At 35.2% G+C, this 19,987-nt stretch overlaps 1 protein-coding gene across 2 annotated transcripts in view; it reads left to right on the top strand.

Annotated features, from left to right (window-relative positions):
- Positions 1–19,987, top strand: part of NUDCD1 (NudC domain containing 1) — a 90,489-nt gene that overhangs the window by 22,981 nt on the left and 47,521 nt on the right. For both annotated transcript variants that reach the window (XM_051970990.1, XM_051970989.1), the window contains exons 3-5: positions 1,636–1,821; positions 13,242–13,422; positions 14,333–14,515. In XM_051970990.1, coding sequence (XP_051826950.1) covers positions 1,636–1,821; positions 13,242–13,422; positions 14,333–14,515 — 550 coding nt within the window. The remainder of the gene's footprint in view (positions 1–1,635; positions 1,822–13,241; positions 13,423–14,332; positions 14,516–19,987) is intronic.

Genomic DNA, 19,987 nt, shown 5'->3' with positions numbered 1-19,987 from the left:
ACTCAACATATCTAACAAAATTTTTCTTATGGTCTCACCATGTCACTACTAAATAAAGTCCAATGGCTCCCTATTGCCCTAAGATCAAATGCAAAATTATGTTTTGCCTTTTGCCTTTCGCTTGGTCCTAACCATATCATGCTTATCACAATGCAAGTCCCCTGCATCTGTCCTGGTTGGCAACAACAACTTGTTTTTCTTTTCCTAACTACAGAAGCCATGCTTTGTATCTGAATCAAGTATTGGTCATATATGTAGTGAGAAAGGAAAAGATTTGTGTGTGTTGTGGAGGTAGAAACAATAAGAATTAGAAACTGAATTGACTATGTTGTACCTCCTTTCCCATTTGGGCAATTTTGCTTTTTGAGGCATTCTTAATAGCTTTTTGTATTTCCTTTTGCACCACTCATTTCTCTTCCCATTTTTTATTCTACCTCTCTTTTTATTTTCAAAATCCCTTTTGAGCTCTTCCATGGCCTGAGACCAATTCTTATTTTTCTTGGAGGTTTTGGATGTAGGAGTTGACTTTTGTCTTCTGAGAATGTATTTTGATCTTCCCTTGTCCCTAGTGTAGCTTTCTATGGTGAGAATCTTTTTCTGTTTGCTCATTTTCCTAACCTATAATTTAACTATTAACTCCTTATTTAAGTAGGACTCTGTTTCCTGGATGGAGGATGTAATTTCCCAAGCTTCAGTTTTGTGTAGCTGTTTTCAGAATTCCTTTTAAAGACTTTTACTATGATCCAGCACTGTTATCCATCTGTGTATGGACAAAGCAACAAAGTCCTGCCACAGTGCCAGTAAAGAGACCCCTGCAATCTCCCATGACCAGCTGTTCTGGTCTCTCATTTGTATGTTAAGATCTACTGAAGCAATGGTTGATGCTATAGTTGCTGTTGCTGTCACTGCCTCATTCACTGCTACTGCCTCAGCACTGCTGCTGCTACTGTTCTTGATTGTCTCTCAAAGCCACATTCTTGGCTGTGATTCCCCTCACAAAAATCGTTCCTAGTAATCAAACCTTTCCTGCTGAGTTGTCTTTGGCCTTGGTGAGCTGAGAAGTCTGAAGATTACTGCCAGTGCTGTCAACTTAGAGGTCCCATGTCTGTTATTGGTTTTGTGGGGCCCAGGCTGTACTGACCCAGTAAATGCTATGATTGTGCTCTAAACCCCTTTTGCCAACCTTCCAAGCCTATTATTCCACTACGTCGTTTTGTGGGTTCTGATGCTCCAAAAATTGTTTAGAATCATTAAATTTGCTGGGGTTTGGGCGAGAACTTCAGCGAGTCCCTACCTTTGCTCTGCCTTCTTGGTTCCACCTCTTATTCAGCATTATATTTTAGATTATAGATAAGCAATTCCTTTAAAATAAATTAAAACAGGGTATTTTTAGACATAGCTGAAATAGTCTCTTGGGATAGCCTAAAAAACAGCCTAGGCACTTAGGATGAGACTTGATTATATTATCAGTTAAATTGGCCCAAGCCTATTTTATTTAGGCCAGGACTATATATTATACAAATTCTTAGCCATAAAATGAAAAATCAAAGCACAATTATCTGTATATATCTATGAAAGATGTTGGTGTACAACATTTATTTATTCATTCATTCATTTATTTATTTTCCTTCCTAGGACACTGCCTTAGGAAAACCAAGAGAGGTTTTCAGACTTCCCACAAATTTAACAGCTTATGACAACCGCCTTTGTGCATCTCTTCACTTTACATCTTCTACCTGGGTTACACTGTCAGATGGAACAGGAAGATTATATCTTATTGGAACTGGAGAACGTGGCAGTGGTACTTCTGAAAAATGGGAGGTAAGGTTTTATTAAATCATTGTTCAAATTAAGCTTATAAACCAAGATTTTATCTTTTATTTTTATTTTTTTTTTCACAGAAGGGGAGTCTGTAGAATATTTTTTATCATGTATAACTTGATCAAGAAATTATCTGTAGTCTTGACATACTGCTTTGCAGGTATTGGATTGATATTATTGAATCCTGCCTGTGGAAGGAAAGTGTAGACAATATATATACAATGGGTATACAAAAGAGGGAAAGACATTAACACTTAAGGTTAATGCTTTTTCTCTTGTGAGAGTCCATGTTTCTCTTCTTTTTTTTTTTTTTTTTTTTTTTTTTTTTTTTTTTTTTTTTTTTTTTTTTTTCAGAGACCAATTTGATAGTTTATTAAATGGAGAGAGATACTGGGACCAGATAGATCTTGGTTCCAGGGCTGGATGAGACTATCATCTCAAAGAGTCCAGCCCATGTTCCTTTTCTTTTAAAGTACTTTCCTGACTTCTAACATTGTTTTTAACTTTCAGTTCATACCCTGCATATCTATAACAGTCTTCTCTGATGCTATCCCCTTTTGTTCATCTTTGTCTTCTTTACTTATTTAAATAGAATCTTTTGCAGGTTTGGTTTTTGTAATATTCTCTCTAAAATGTAATGTTCTCTGTTGAGGTTTTCTTGGGATCTCTGGAGTCAGCCTTCATTTCAGTTCAGTAATCATCACAAGGACAGCCAGATGTTAAAGTCCAAATCCTTTATGATCTCTTTCAAAGTCCTATCTCTTTGACTTGGGGCTTGGCTAATTTTCTGGAGGCCTTCTAGAGTCTTGGTTTCAGTGGAGAAGTAAAGGAGGAGAGCCTGCCACTAAGGTGGTGTAAGATGGGATGAATCTGTCTGAGTCCAAAGGCTTGGGCTTATGTTCCAGTCTTCTGTCCACTTGTCTCTGAATCTCTGAATCTCCCTGGCTGAGGCTTCTAGTTTATATGCTACACACTGAGTACAAACCAATAATTATATCACTAGGAAACCATTATTTGTTGTAGGATTAAATCAATGCTAAACTAGATTTAACCATTGTCTCCTCAATTCCACTTAGTACCTTGTTTCAAGTTCTGGCCCATAACATCTCCTTGTAGGATGAAATCAATCATACTGAACCATGCTAAATTAGAGATATTGTCTCTATCAGTTCCACTGAATTAGTACGTTGTAAAAATCCTTTGTTTCAAGTTCAGAGTTCTGGCCCATAATGGGGTTTAAGAAATGTTTATTGTATTTAGCTTAGGTTTTTGCAACTTTGCATTCCTTTTCCCATATTCCCATTGTGGTTATTATGGTATAATAGAAAGATCATTGTATGTGGAGTTAGGGAAGGTCTGAATTCAATTGTTGCTTATTTGTATGACATGAAGTTATTTTTTTCATCTGTAAATGAGGAAGGCAAACTAAATGATGAGTAAAATTCCTTTTCCAATTCAAAAAACCCTTGAACCTTTCCAGCTTACTTTTATTATTATTATGCAATTTTCATTCACTGGTGTGTGATTTTTAGTTATTTCATGTTGTGTTCTCCACCTTCTTTAGTATGTAGGCTCTATAAAGTGTTCATTTGAAATTGAATATAATAAATTCTAGTTTCGGGATGCTGGTGTTGAAAAATTAAATTTGTCACTCTTTGATACCTAAATGTTAATTGTTCTGAGCCAGTGAGACAGTATTTATCTCTCAGTTGACTTCTCTCGGCCTTAGTTTTCTCAACTGCAAAATAAGAATGTTGAGCTATGTGACCTTGTAAGGTCTCTTCCAGTTCTTCAACTTTTGTGATCCTGTGCCTGTGTAACATTAGTGAATGATGTTGTGATTGTTTGTGGGTGGAGGAAGGCAGAGGCTGAGGGGCATTTGGTATCTCAGAACCGTTCCAGAGACTTGATGCCTAATCAGACTCTATCTGATGCCTGAAGGACTCTGTAAGGATGCATGAAGGCAAGAATAAGGAGACCAAAATGAAAGATATAGGACTGTCGAGTGTCAGATCTGTGAAAAATATTAACATGATACATTTTAACCATTCTCTTTTTGTCAACATTTAAGGGTTGGGGGGTTTTTTGGTGGGTATTTTTTTGTTTGTTTTGGCATTTACAAATGATATCTTAATTTTTTAAAATAACATTTCCACAGTAAATTCTAAATATTGAAATTACTGAGTATAAGTCATTATTTTTGTTAATTTTCACTATTACTTAATCATTCAGCAAAAGATCCTAGTATGCCATTTTAGCAGAATTCATCTGAGATGGCAAGACAATGGGAAAATTCTTCAACACTTAAGGTAGCTTTTTCTCTTTTTCTATCCCAATACCATTCATTTACCTTGATTTCCCCATTGGGTTGCTTGACTGCTCACATGACTTGTATGAAGTAGGAGTCACCAGTTACCCTGCTGCTGAAATTTCTACTTCATTTGTCTCTCTCAGTTGAAGGATGAACTCTTTGAGAGCAGAGACTCTTTTTTTTTTTTTTTTTTTTTAAATATGTCACAGTATATCTTAGGTACAGAAGGCAGAAATAACCTGGGAAGAAAAACCAAAATGCAAACAGTTTACATTCATTTCACAGTGTTCTTTCTTTGGGTGTAGCTGCTTCTGTCCATCATTGATCAATTGAAACTGAGTTAGGTCTCTTTGTCAAAGAAATCCACTTCCATCAGAATACATCCTCATACAGTATCGTTGTTGAAGTATATAATGATCTCCTGATTCTGCTCATTTCACTTAACATCAGTTCATGCAAGTCTCTCCAAGCCTCTCTGTATTCATCCTGCTGGTCATTTCTTACAGAACAATAATATTCCATAACATTCCACAATTTATCCAACCATTCTCCAATTGATGCATCCATTCATTTGCCTGTTTTTAGCCACTACAAACAGGGCTGCCACAAACATTTTGGCACATACAGGTCCCTTTCCCTCCTTTAGTATCTCTTTGTAGTATAAGTCCAGTATTAGCACTGCTGGATCAAAGGGTATGCACAGTTTGATAACTTTTGGGGCATAATTCCAGATTGCTCTCCAGAATGCTTGGATTCATTCATAACTCCACCAACAATGCATCAGTGTCCCAGTTTTCCCGCATCCCCTCCAACATTCGTCATTATTTTTTCCTGTCATCTTAGCCAATCTGACAGGTGTGTAATGGTATCTCAGAGTTGTCTTAATTTGCATTTCTCTGATTAATAGTGATTTGGAACACTCTTTCATATGAGTGGTAATAGTTTCAATTTCATCATCTGAAAATTGTCTGTTCATATCCTTTGACCATTTATCAATTGGAGAATGGCTTGATTTCTTATAAATTAGAGTCAATTCTGTATATATTTTGGAAATGAAGCCTTTATCAGAACCTTTAACTGTGAAGATGTTTTCCCAGTTTGTTGCTTCCCTTCTAATCTTGTTTGCATTAGTTTTATTTGTACAAAGGCTTTTTAATTTGATGTAATCAAAATTTTCTATTTTGTGATCCATAATGGTCTCTAGTTCATCTTTGGTCACAAATTTCTTCCTCCTTCACAAATCTGAGAGATAAACTATCCTATATTCCTCTAATTTATTTATAATCTTGTTCTTTATGCCTAAATCATGGACCCATTTTGATCTTATCTTGGTATACAGTGTTAAGTGTGGATCCATGCCTAATTTCTGCCATACTAATTTCCAGTTATCCCAGCAGTTTTTGTCAAATAATGAATTCTTATCCCAAAAGTTAGTATCTTTGGGTTTGTCAAACACTAGTTTGCTATCGTTGACTATTTTGTCTTGTGAACCTAACCTATTCCACTGATCAACTAATCTATTTCTTAGCCAATACCAAATGGTTTTAGTGACTGCTGCTTTATAATATAGTTTTAGATCAGGTACAGCTAGGCCACCTTCATTTGATTTTTTTTTCATTAATTCCCTTGAGATTCTCTATCTTTTGTTCTTCCATATGAATTTTGTTGTTATTTTTTCTAGATCATTAAAATATTTTCTTGGAAGTCTGATTGGAATAGCGCTAAATAAATAGATTAGTTTAGGGAGTATTGTCATCTTTATTATATTTGCTCGGCCTATCCAAGAGCACTTAATATTTTTCCAATTATTTAAGTCTGACTTTATTTGTGTGGAAAGTTGTAGTGAGTTCAAATTTTGGAGTTCTTGTTCTTCTCAAAACACAGCCGGTTTAGCTTAGAGCCCTCCGAATATCTCCAAATCCAAAGGTTCTGTCCGTTTTCCTCTGCCTCTGCTTTCTTCAGCCTCCAACCAGCACAGAGATGGAATGAATCTCTTGTTTCCTTCTCTTGGGGCTCGGCTAGCTTTCTGGTGAGTCTTTTCAGACCAGCTTGGTCTCAGTGGGGGGCGTGCAGGAGCCCAGCTACCTACCACAGTGGTGTGAGATGAAGATGAATCTGGTTGTCCACTGAACTCTCACTCGTAGCTAGTCGCTCCTCTCCAGTCCAGCTGAACTCTCTTCTGCGACCAGCCAGCCAAGTGGAAAAAGTGTATTCTGGAATAGCTCTCTCGCTTAATATGTGAATCTTCTGAGAGAATGGGATTATGGGTTTTCTCCCATAGTGCTCTCTGGCCCAAAGAGCTTTAAGGGAGGTGTGAACTCCCTTGAAGTTAGAAAGTTTACTTTGCGAAGCTGGCATACTTGTGAACTCCAATGAGTAAAGGTGTGAACACAAGCCTTGTATTAATTAGTTCTACTTAGTTTCAGGTTCTGCCCAAAGCATCTTCTTGTAAGATTAGATCAACTCTAATTAGTTAGCAGTTTGTAAGGATTCCAACAGAAAGTTTTTTGTAATTTTGCTCATATAATTCCTGACTTTCCTTGGGTAGATAGATTCCCAAATATTTTATGCTGTCTACAGTTATTGGATTTTTTTGGTGATGTATAAAAATGCTGAGAATTTATGGGGATTTATTTTGTATCCTGTAACTTTGCTAAACGTGATGATCTTGTTCTTCTTTATAATAATATAAAGGTTCTCTCTGGGGGAGAGCAGGTTTCTCGGGGAGGTTTTCTGGAGGCAGCCTTCGTATCAGTTCAGATCAATAATTACCCCAAATGCAGCCAGGTGATAAAAGTTCAGATCTTTTATTGCCTCCAGTATAGCCCGGTTAGCTTAGAGTCCTATCTCTCTACTTGGTTCCAAGAACTCTTGCAGCTTTGTCCTTTGCTTCTGCCTCTGCCTCCAGCCAGCACCAAGGTAAAAATTGTAATAAATCTTTCTTGCCTCCGAGAGAGGGCTTCTGGCTCTTCCAGAGTGCTCTGTGTCTGGCCCAGAGAGCTCCTCTCCAATGTAATTCAGCTAAACTCTCTACTCGTAGCTTCTTCTGACTTGATGCTCCTCTCTCCATGTAATTCAGCTGAATTTTGTCTAAGAGCCTCTGTCTGTTTCTTATATATGAGAGAGAGGAATTGTGGGATACGAGAGAGAGGGATTATGGGTTTCTTCCCAGAGTGCTCTCTGGCCCTAAGAGCTTCAAGGGAGGTGTGAATTCAGATATCTCATACTAAACCCTGAAATCTCCCAAACGTGTGAACTCCAATGAGTAAAGGTGTGAACACAAGCATTGTTATCAATTCGTTCTACTTAGTACCTTGTTTCAAGTTGAGTTAACACTAGGATTCCAACAGCTAAAGTTATGAATTATTTCTAATAGCTTTTTAGTAGAATCTCTGGGGTTCTCTGAGTATGCCATCATATCATCAGCAAAGAGTGATAGTTTGGTTTCCTCATTGCCTACTCTAATTCCTTTAATCTCTTTCTTGACTCTTATTGCAGAGGCTAGCATTTTTAATACAATATTGAATAATAACGGTGATAGTGGGCAACCTTGCTTCACTCCAGATCTTACTGGGAAACGTTCCAGTTTTTCCCCATTGCATATGATGCTTACTGATGGTTTTCAATATATGCTCCTGACTATTTTAAGGAAAAGTCCATTTATTCCTATATTCTCAAGTGTTTTTATTAGGAATGGATGTTGAATTTTATCAAATGCTTTTTCTGCATCTATTGAGATGATCATATGGTTTTTGTTAGTTTGGTTATTGATATATTCAATTATGCTAATAGTTTTCCTAATATTGAACCAGCCCTGCATTCCTGGTATAAATCCTACTTGGTCGTGGTGTATTATCCTGGGGATGATTTTCTGTAACCTTTTGAGCAGAGACTATCTTGATGGGCCAACTCTTAGCCCCCTGCTAAGATTCATAATAAATACTTATTAAATACTTTCTCATTTATTCATTCATATGTTTTTTTTATAATCCCAATACTTATTTTATTTATTACTACTTGATGGATGTTAAGTGCTACCTTAAAAAGTTGTTTCAGATTGTATCTCTGATTATTTGTTAAATTGACCATTTTTTCATGTACTTAAATTATTATTATTGTGTAATCTTTGATAATTATTTTCTTCATATCCCTTAACCATCTATCCATTGTGTATTGGGAGTTCCTATGTTGTATATACCACAAATGTTTTTATTTTTCTCTTGAGGGATTTTTTTAACTTGTTTTTTGGTTTAAGGAACTAAACTATATTTTTACTCTCAATTATTTGTATTTGTTTACTGGAAAGAATTCTCTTGCCTTCATAACTGAAATACATATATTATTACAATTTCTTTTCAAGTTTTTATAGTTTACAAATTATCTAGCTAAAATTTAATAAGAATGGTGTACAAAATGTGTTAACTAAGTTTTCAAAGTGCATTCATAAAATAATGAATCATTTCTTAAGTTTTTCCTTTCTCTACTCTTATATGACTTTATATACTCTTATCTAGAGGCAGCTAGGTTATCGCATTAGACTGAATACTGGAAATGGAAGCCAGAAGACCTGAGTTCAAAATTGACTTCAGAAAACTTAGCTATATGACCCTAGGCTAGTTGTTCAATCATTTGGTAATTTTCCTCAACTATAAAATGGGGATAATAACAGCACCTATCTCCTAGTGTTATTGTAAGGATAAAGTGAGGTAATCTTTGCAAAAAGCACTTTGAAAACCTTAAAGTTGAGCGTAAATGCTACCTATTACATATTTGATTGGTTATTTGGTATCATTAGTACATGTTATTTCACCTAGCACAGTACCTAGCACATAATAGTTTTTAGTAAATATTAGTTGATTGATTTTTTTCATTGATGTATTTCTTTCCCTCCTCCTGCCCCATTAATAGTTTGAGAATAATCACTTTGTAATATTCTAAGAATATTTGTAATATTTTGGAAGCATAAAACTACCTTCCTCATTTCAGTCTGGAATGATTGAACAACTTTATCCACAAACTACTTCTCTCACATCTCCAATTGCTTATTACATATCATTAATTGGATGCTCTAGAGACATCTTAGACATCTAAAAACGTCCAAAACTGAACTTAGCATTTTTTCCCCTGAAACTGCCTTCTTCCTGTCCTACTTCAGAGTGACTTCTGTTGCCCCAGTTAATCTGGCCCAATACTTACATGGCGTCCTTGACTCCTTGCTTTCTCATTCCCCATTTCTTGTTATTTATCAGTTTGGCATTTTTACCTTTATAATATCTCTTGAGTATGTCTACTTCTTTCTTGATACTACAATAAACCATCTCATGCCTAGACTTCTCCAGCAGCCTTTTGATTGATTTCTCTGTCTTACATGTTTTTACACTCCAGTACATCTTACACTTAGCTGTCATATTAATTATAATAAATGCAGGACTAACCATGTCACTTCCTTACTGTATATGTGCTACTGCCTGCCTATCATCTCTAAGATCAAATATAAAATTATCTCTTTGTCTTTTAACATCCTTCATAATCTGGCCCCTTTTTATTTTGGCTATCTGAAATTATCCTCTTATACCACTCCATTCTTTGTCAATCCAAAAAAAAAAAAAAAAAACTGAGAAAAAATTTGTCTCTAACTCATTGTCCCCTCTTCTTCTCCTTTCACTCACTCCTAAATTCTTTGCAATTTGATTATCCTCAATTCCCTAATATGTCTCACATATTTCACCAGACTTTCTCTTTACTCACTCAACCTAAGTTCAGGAGTTAAGTTTTTATTTAATTTTTTACTTTAAAGGAATAAAAAAAGCAGTCTTTTCCCAGTTTTCTTAAATCATATTTTGCTCTCTCCTATCCCTCTTATACTCTGTGACCCAGTAACACTGGCCTCCTTGCTGTTCCTTATACAAGATACTCCACCATCCAAATCCATATCTTTTCATTGTTTCCCATGCCTGAAAGTCTTGTTTGCTTGTCTCCCATCTTCTGACTTCCTTCAGATCTCAAATAAAGTCTTACCTTTGATAAGAGGTTATTCTCAGCCATCCTTTATTTTAGTGTCTTCCTTCTGATTAATTCCAATTTACCTTGTATATATTATCTGTGCATAGTTGTTTGCATGTTGTCTCCCCCATTAGATTGATTTCTTGAAATCAGGGATTGTCTTTCTTTTTATCTCCAGTGTTTAGCTCACTGGCTAGCACATGGTAATTTTTTAATAAATGCTTTTTTGACTTGGCTTGATTCGGAGGAATCAGTAAAGGTTTTCTGTACTAGAGAGTGCTTGAATTGTCTCTCAAAAAGGTTGAGGTAGAAAAGGAGTAAATTCCAGAGATATGTGGTAACTAATACAAAGGGATAGAGATTGGAGATAGCCTATTATGCATTGAGTTTCGGAGAGAAGTCCATTTTTCCTAAATTGTAGAGTATGGAAAGGGAAGAAATATGTCTGGAAAGACAGTATGGGCCCAGGTTGTGCAGGGTTTTGAAAGTAGGTGTTTGTTTCTATTTTGTTTTCCTGGCAATAGGGAATGATTGGAGTTTGAGGATAGAAATGACATAGTCATATGCTCACTTAAAGAAAATCACTTTGGCAGATATGTGGAAGATGGACTGGAGTCTGGGGAAGTCTGTTTAGGATAGAGAGACCATTTAGGAGGGTATCCCAACAGTTTTAATGGTGAGAGGTGCTAAGAACCTGAACCTAGGTTGTGTGAGTAAAGAGAATCGGTCAGATGGTAAAGATATTCTAGAAAGTTTGGTGGGATATATTGAGGCATAGTAGGGAGGTGAGGAAGGTGAGCATAATCAGAATGCAAAGGATTTAGGAATGAGTGAAAGGAGAAGAGGAGGCTTCTTTTTTTTTTTTACTGACAAAGTGAAGTGGTATAATATAATAACTTAAGAAGAAAGATCATCATATAGTGAGGATTTTTTAAAGATGGTGCAACTTGAGCTTTTTTCCTTTTTTTTTTTTTCTGGCAATAAAGAAGGAACCAGTAATTAGCTAGGGGTTGAAGATCAGATAGGGAAAAGAATGCTTGTGTTGGAGTGAATAAAACCCGAAAAGAATTGGTATTGAGAACACATATAGAGTAGATGGCCTTGGTAAGAAGGGCCATCTTATTATCTAAGTCTGGAGGAAATTCTGATGTCAGAATCTTTTCAAATAAAGAGAGAGGAGATCTTAATTTTTTCAATAAAAAAGATATCAATTTGAGAGAGGGAACATAAATGGGAATTATAGAAGACTAAGAAAGAAAAGAATCTTTGGCATAGCTTTTGTTGAAGAAGTAAGACAAAGAATCAATCAGGGAAGAAGAAACAAACTTCCTTACTCTGAGATTCTAGTTAAAGCTAGAAAAATTTCTCATTCACTCACTCAACACAGTTGTATGATTTCCTCTATTCATTTAGTTGTATATAAATAAGAATAGAGGAAAGAGTTCAGGTTAAAGTAATCTACATCTTTTGATTGGCTAGGTTTGAAAATTGAGAGTTGTTGATTTCCAAAAAGTTGCACTCTAGCAGACTCAGAGGCAATAATGTATACAATTTAGTAAATAAAGAATAAATTGAAGAGAAGGGGAGCTGTAACAACTGGGAAAATAGTGAAGGTGGCATGCACCTGGAATATAAGGATGTAGAGAGGTAGACTTGAAGGTCATGGATATTTCAGGCTTGTAGGATAAATTCTAGGTACAGAGACAAGAAATGGAATTCTGGGCTCTGGGACCAAAAAGAGGAGTATATTAAACTAGATGGGATTTTAGAGGCCTTTTATAAACTGAAGGGTTTATAATTTATCTAAGAGGTATTTGGGTATCATTGGTGGATTTGTGAGTAGAGGGGTGATGTGAGTAGACATTTCATTGGGGAACAATATTTGGGGGAAAGACTGGAGATAGGAAACCTGTTAGGAAACTATTACTATAGTCCAGACTAGAAGTGATAAATATCTGAGTTAGTGCTATAGCCATGTGAATGGAAAAAAGGGGACAACTACTAGTGCTGAATTGGAGGAAGAATTGTCATATTTCGATCTTAAATATATATGAACTATAATAAAGAGGGAAAAGTTTGAAATCACTTTGTAGATACAAACTTGCATATCTGGATAGGTGATGATACTATGAACAAAAATACCCGTTGGAAATTTACTTTGTCTCATGAAAATAAAATAAATTGTATACAAAATAAATCTTTAAAATAAATTCTTTGTATCCTATTTATGTAATAATAATTATTCAAATGAGAGCCTACCAGTGAACAAAGAACAACTTGATCATTTGCTTTTTCTATTGTGGATAAAAAGAAGAAAGCTAATGAGGTTTTCTTTTACCTGAGCCCTTTATTTGGAATAAGCAATGGGATCTGGTAAGTCAGAGAATTTTGGATTTGGAGTCAAGAAGGCCTGACTTTAAATCCTGCTTTAGATCACTTTAGGACCCTTAGCTTTAGCTTGTTCTTCGTTAAATTGGAGATGATAATAGATGTGGCATTTAAGTCACAGAATTGTGGGATTCCAGTGAGCTAATGCAAAAAGTGCTTTTCAAGCCTTCAAATGTTATAGAATGTCAGTAATGGGTAAATACACCAGCTCTATAATTCTAAAACCAGTCACCAAAACAGCACAAAGGGGGAAAAAAAAAAAAAAAAACTTAGGACCTAGGAGGAAGAATGGTTTGAGAGATGGAAGAAATGAGAAAGAGGGGGTGGGTCCTTAAGAAATATTATTTCTCTCTACTTTCCATACTGAGTTCAGAGTTCTTTTCATTTGGTAATTTATACCTAGAGCCTGGTATCAACTTACTTTCTTCTCTGAATTTTGGAATTCAGAATTCCTCTGAATTGAGGAATATGATTTCAATTTCTATGTCATTTGAACATGATCCATTTTCAAGGAAAAATTTAGATGTTGCATAGCTTTCATTTTATTTTATTTTTCAAGGATACTTGTTATTTCTTTTGAATTATCTTTATTGTTATGTCTTATTATTATATCTTTATTTTTAAAAGTTATTTTATTCAAAACTTAACAGTTTAAATTTCCCATATATCAGAATTTATCACTTACACATATTAATTTCTTGTTTTATTTTTATTATAGATTGTGTTTAATGAAGATCTTGGAGAACCATTTGTTATACTTCACAGTATTTCCATTATTAAATCTGGAGACCATTCAATAACTACCATACTTCTTCGAGTTGAGAAAGAAGAATTAGATCGTAAAGGAAGTGGCTTCTATGTTTCTTTAGAATGGGTTACTATCAGTAAGATAAATAAAGGTAAAATGTGAAAAGATCTTTAAGTCTAAAGGTTTAGCTTTTGTTTTCTTTTAAAAAAAAGATGGACTATTTGGAATATGTGAAGAAGAGTAAAGTGTTAGAAGATTGGGGAGAATAGATTGTAAAAATCTTTAAAAACTAAATGGAAAATTTTATATTTGCTCTTGGAGGTAATATGTAGAGAGCCACCCACTGTAGTTTATTGAATTTGTGGTGGTGACATGATCATATCTGTACTTTAGAAAAATCAGTGTGGTAGCTGAGTGAAATATGGAATGGAATGGGAAGAGAAGAGGCAGGAAGACCAGTCAGCAGGCTATTGGAGTAGTCTCTTATGTGAGGCGATAAGGGTCTATACCAGGGTGGTGGCGGTTTAAGAAAAGAGAAAGGGGCATGTGAAGGTAGAATCCCTTTATTTGCATATGGGAGGAGAGGTGAGAGAGTGAGGAGTAGAAGATGACATCGAAGTTTTGATTATAATTGACTAGGAAGGGTGATAAGGGCTATTTTCATTTTAGAATTTCTCTAGGAATTTCTCTGCCTTAAAACCTTTAAGATGTTTTTTGTTAAGTCATGTCTATTTGTGACCCTATGGACTGTATTATCCTCATTTCTTAGTAAAGATACTGGAATGATTTGCCATTTCCTTCTTCAGGAAAGTTAAAATATTTAGCCTACCTAAATTGATTTACAAATATCTATAAAGAAATGCATATCGACATAAACAAAGCAAACTTTTGTTGTTGTTGTGTGAACAATCATAATTAACAACTCATTCTTTTCATACATTCAATTAAAACCTAGTTTTAGAAATATTTCATAATTTAATAATTTTTTAAAAAATTTAAATTTTTTTTGGAAGTTTTTTTTTAATATTTATTTTTAAATTACTTTTTTTCCTTTTCTATAGAGATCCAAAAGTATGAAATTACTGAACGTAAAGTACTTCATGGTAAATCAGTTCCACATTATGCTGCTATTGAGCCTGATGGCAATGGTCTAATGATTGCCTCCTGCAAATCCTTCAGATTTGTTCATGATGAAAAGCAAAGTGAAGAAAATAAAGAAGATAATCTGAAAGATAACAATAAAGGTAATGTTATTTTTAAACTATTTTTGGCAGAACTATTTTGTATTTGTTTATATATATCTTTGGAAATAGTGTCATTCTGTTTGTATTTGCTTTTCCTGCTTATTAATTAGGTTATTAGTTTGTTGTGGCCCTCTTTAAGAGCTCAAAGCATATGAGCCCTTTGATCTGAGAGGAGAGATGAATGAGTCAGGAGACGCATAGAGCGTGAAAAGAGTTCCATTTTATTTTGCCCAGCCTTATTGATGTACATTTTTGCAAGCGTGATCAGCCTTTGAACAGTAGGCAATCCCCATTCACCATTCAGAGAAGCAGTTCATGTGTATGCATGCTTTGTGTATGCATGGTATCTGCTACTGGGAGGAGAGCCAATCCAGCAATTCAACAACTTGCTCACAGGTGAGAGGCTCTGTTCAGGCATCCCTGTTCACGTAGCCATTGGCTGTGACCCCCTGGTTTACTGTTTCCATGATCACAAATCATTGCTCCTTGCTCAACGAGGGCGTTTTTTCAATGTGGCAAAAAACTTTTTGTGCACCAAAGGTTTGAGGTAGCCTCAGTCCTCCCTCTCAGCAGGGTCCCATAACTCAGCAATTCCCCCTTTTTATCTTTTAGATAAAAAGTCCTTTCTTGAGCTGCAACCTCTGAAAGGATGGTGGAGAAAGATCTATAAAAGCATCCTAATATGTCTGTCAACAGATGTTTTTTGATGTGCCAAACTGTCGGCCCAATTCTTGAGTGACAAGAATGTGTACTGTGGAGGTTTGTGATTTCCATAAACCTTTCCAGTCGTTGCCTTTTTACAGTACCCAAATAGGTACTGGGAGACTGTCATATGTCGTTTATGTCATCTTTTTAGCCTCATGCCATGATTGTAATGTTCAGTTTGCAATCATATAACAAGAACAAGTATGGGCATGGCATGCAGATATGAAGAGTCAATCTGATGACCCATTCATGTAGATACACTGCTGCAACCCTCCCACATGGATGAGGGTGTCACTATGACAGGGTGTCCCCTTCATGCTCAGAATGTGGGTCACATGATACCCCATACCTGAAATTGGCATTTGTAAAGTCACATTCTTTACTTGTGTGCAGTAGGTACTATTCCTTCATGACCAGCACAAAGGAAGCCTAATTCGTAAGTCCAGCAAAGTTGTACTTTACTTTTGCCATAGTTCCATTGTATTTCTTAAGGTGAAATTCGTCCCCAATTATTTGGGATGTATTTCCTGTTCGCACTACATCTGGTATGCATTCCCCCTATGACACAATCCTAGGCCATGGGTCCATCATGATAATCCACCTTTTGGCCTCTGTTGCCAGTCCTGTTTGTATGTAACACAAAGCCATATATATATAGAAAGCATCTTGCTAGTGGTCTTGGGGCTGTCCTCTCCTTTTGTACAATGGCCTCTTCTTCCTTCTTTTCCTCTTCAGTCCCCTTATGAGGGGGGACAACTCTGAGATGTCTGGTGGGAATGCATTGCTGAAAGTTTTCTCCTGTGGAGATACAAGCATATCCTGGCCCCCACATTAGAACCTTATAGGATCCCCTCCCATCCCTCAGGACCCTTTTTCATTACCATGGTCTTGTTCTTTGGAAGCCTTCTTAATGGAGATGGGGTGTTATCTTTTAGTATTCTCTATCTGTGTTCACCAAAGAATATTTCATAGCTGCACTTAAATCATTTGGATCAAATTTTAAGTAATTTATTGTATACACTGCTTTATCTCTATCTTTCTGAAGGACCCTACCACTATCTTCCTCTTTTTGTTTTTTGATAAATTTCTTGAGGGTCTGATTAGTCCTTTCTACAATGGCCTATCCTGTAGAGTTGTAAGGAATCCCAAAAATATGATGTATGGAAAATGCCTGTAAGAACTGTTTTAATCTTTTTGAGGTATATGAAGGTCCATTATCGGTTTTAATGGTGTGAGGGATACCCATAGAGTCAAAACAATGAAATAGGTGATTTATTACATGTGAAGCAGCTTCCCCTCATTGAATGGATGTAGATACAAAGCCTGAATAGGTGTCAATTGTAGCATGAATCTTGTTTTTCCCATATGTGTAACATCCATTTATCATTTGGCTTGTCACCTCTGGGATTAGCCATTGGCTATGACCCTCCAGCTTACTGTTCCTGTGATCACAAATCAGTGCTCCTTACTCAACAAAGATGTTTCTGCAACATGGCAGAAAACTTATTATGCACCAAAGGTCGAGGTGGCCTCGGTACTCTCTTTCGGCAGAGTCCCATAACTCAGCATTAGTTCTTTGAGGACAAAGGTCTTTTCATCTTTTACATTCCTATACTCTTTATATTGAATGCCTAGAATAGTGGTCCACATAGACAATATATGGTAAACATTGTTTTACTTATTCAAAGAAACATAAATATTTTTAATATATCCATCAAAATCATTAAAGCATATTGGTATAGTTAAACAAAAAAAGCTATCTTTTGCTGAATATACAAGGAATTAAAGGAAATTTAAAGGAGAGAGAAGAGGAAAGATCCAAGTGCATCAGGATTACTAGGGCTGCTTTATGCTATCTAGTATCATTAAGAATTTAAAACATCCTCTCTGTTTCTATCAAAATACCCTGCATTTGCCAGCTCTTTTCTTTATTTGCTACCAGCTGCTCTGCTTAGTTTCAATTCCATCCTCATCATCTTCATCTGTCTCTTGGGGAATTGGGGGTATACTCCTTCCTAGTTTAAACTCATCACCAGGAAACTCTTTATTTTGGAGATTGCTTTCTTTCACTTACTTTATCAGTACCCTTAGTTGCTTCTGCCTCTGATTAGATACCATAAAATACCAAAATAGAATATGTGATTTCAACCTCAAGCTTTTCTTTATCCTATTTGAATCTATATAGCCACAGATTGAAGAAAGGAGATTATTTATTCCTCTAGTCTTTTTAAAATCTCAATTATTTTTGTCAAAAAACCATTAGTGATAAGCTCTATATGCAGTTATAGCTTCAAAGGTAAACAGGTGTCAAAGGCCTGAGCAAGAATACCTGGACAACCAGTACAACTTTTCTGGCAACATAATCTACGCTTCTAGTTTCCTAGTAGTAGGAAATTGACAGCTTATGAAAGTAATATGTTCTGGATAACTATAACTGGGAGGAAATTTTTCTTTACAGTCATATTTTCTCTCTTAGGTTGTGTTTCTCATTCTTACCCCTATCCTGTCAGGCCACACAAAACAAATTTAATTGTATTTCTGTATGCAACCTTTAAAGTACTTTATAATCAGTCACAGAATATCAGAGTTGAGAAGGGAAATAGAAGTTATCCATTTTAGCTTGTACATTACAGCACATCCAAAAATGATCATCTTACAATTCATTATTTCTCATGAAAGCCATTATTCCTTTTTAAATAACTCTTATCATATTTTTCTTAAATTGTTCCTTTTCCAGGCTAAACATCTTAGTTTCTTCTGCTCATTTTATTTTGCCAGAGTCCTTTCATCATTTTGGTTCTGCTAATATGTTAATTTTTTGGTTGCCATATTAGCAAGATTATAAATTCCTTTGAGCTTTAGTACTCTGAATTAAAATTCCCCTTTTTTGCCATTTTATTCAATATTTATTGCAAACTGGATGTTTTATTAATTCGATATATAGATTTCCAGTGTACTTTCCATAGTGGCACAAATTTTATCCCTTTCATTTCTTCATATATGACATTATTGTTCTTTATGTCTTAGATTAAATCTTCCCAGAAATCTACTGTTGAGATTTCCATTTGTTAGATCTCTTGACATTATATAGACACCAGTGCTATATGTCTAACTTATCATGTTTTAAAAAGAGATCAATTGGCATTGTTGGCAATTCTTTTATCTGCTTTCTATTTGTTTACTTGCATAGTTTGTTTAAATAAACATGGAGTTTTTTATTACATATATTTACCTTATTTTTTCTAATGTAATATTGAATTTTATCTATTAAAATATATTGCAGATCTGACTATATACAGTTGTCTGATCTAGAAATGATTTGTGTTGATTATCATTCATTTCCTATATGTTAAAATATGACCAATGAAAGAAATTTTAAATGTCTTGTGCATCCTATTCCCTTTTTGAATATAGTATCATTGAATAAAGGGATGAGAACTTCACAAACTAGGGCTTCTTAAACTTTTTCTACTTGCAACCCCTTTTTGTCTGATTCATGAAATTGTATTTCCACCTGCTTTTTGGTGAATGATAAAATTAAGTAAGTCGAATTTGCTATTTTAGTTTTTAGTAAGAACTTAGAGGTCATTTGTCTATTTAATTTTAATTTCCTTTTGTTTTGTTGTTTCATTTACAGTGAAAATGTTGAGCTTGATGGGATTTACTTTATTTCCTTAACTATGTTTTTTCATTGACTAGCCAAGATAATTTTTTTTTTCATTCTGTCTGTTTTTCATATATTGTCATTGACATAAAGTTTATGACCCTAATGGCCATCATAGTGGTATGGAGCTTTTCCTTAATTAACTAAGTTGGTCCCAGCTAGAGAGTAGTTTGTCCAGTCCAGGGACTGGCACATAGCAGTTATGTAATAAATATTTGTTGATTGATTTATTACTTAAAAAGGATATTTGAGTTTTACTGACTTGCTACAAATTTACCATGATTGAAGTATAATATAACATCCCCCTACAAAAAAAGAAAAATTAACCGAAACTTAGTTCACATTCACTTCACAAGGATCATAGGTGAATATGGCCCAGAGAAAGTAAGTGACTTATTCAAGATCATACAAGTGGTAGAACCAGCATTTGAACATAGTTCTTCTCACTTCCAATCCCAGTGTTCTTTCAACTGTCTCATCTGCCTTAGAAACAGACTATGAGACCCGTTGTACTCCACCCCGGTCAGATCTTATTTGGAGGATTATTTTCAATTATGGGAACCACATTTAATAAGAACATTCACATGATGAAAAATATCTAGAGGTGGGATACCTAGAATTGGGAAGGATCCAGAAATGAAGATGAAGCTAGATGAAGATTGGTTGAAGGAATCAAATTTGTTAGCTTGGAAAAGAGAAGGGAAAAGGTAGAGGTGGTAGTAAGGCCATGACTTTGAGGGTTCCTTTTCTGAGATTGGACTGTACTTGAAACCTTTTCAGCAGGAAAGAATCTGATGAAATTTTGCCTTTTACTGACATTGTTATTGAGTATTTAGACATCTCTATGCTGTTATAAATGCTCAGGGTAAGACTTTGTGGATATTTCCTTTGTTGCTGGGATTAAATTATGGTGGGTTTGATAATAGTCCAACTTTCTAAAGAACTTGTACAAACTATAGAATAGGGGAAAAAAAAATATTTGGTTGCATGTATTTGGTTGCATGAGTGAATTGTCAGCCTACTGTCAACCTAATTGTAACCATTATTTTTTTGCCTTTAAGTCATAGAGGTTATCTAGCTGGAGGCCACATCAAATTATTGGT

The sequence above is a fragment of the Antechinus flavipes genome, chromosome 1 (genome assembly GCF_016432865.1).
Source record: "Antechinus flavipes isolate AdamAnt ecotype Samford, QLD, Australia chromosome 1, AdamAnt_v2, whole genome shotgun sequence".
Taxonomy (NCBI): Eukaryota; Metazoa; Chordata; class Mammalia; order Dasyuromorphia; family Dasyuridae; genus Antechinus; species Antechinus flavipes.
The sequence above is the reverse complement of the archived record's forward strand: the minus strand, read 5'-3'. Positions and strand labels throughout refer to the sequence as shown.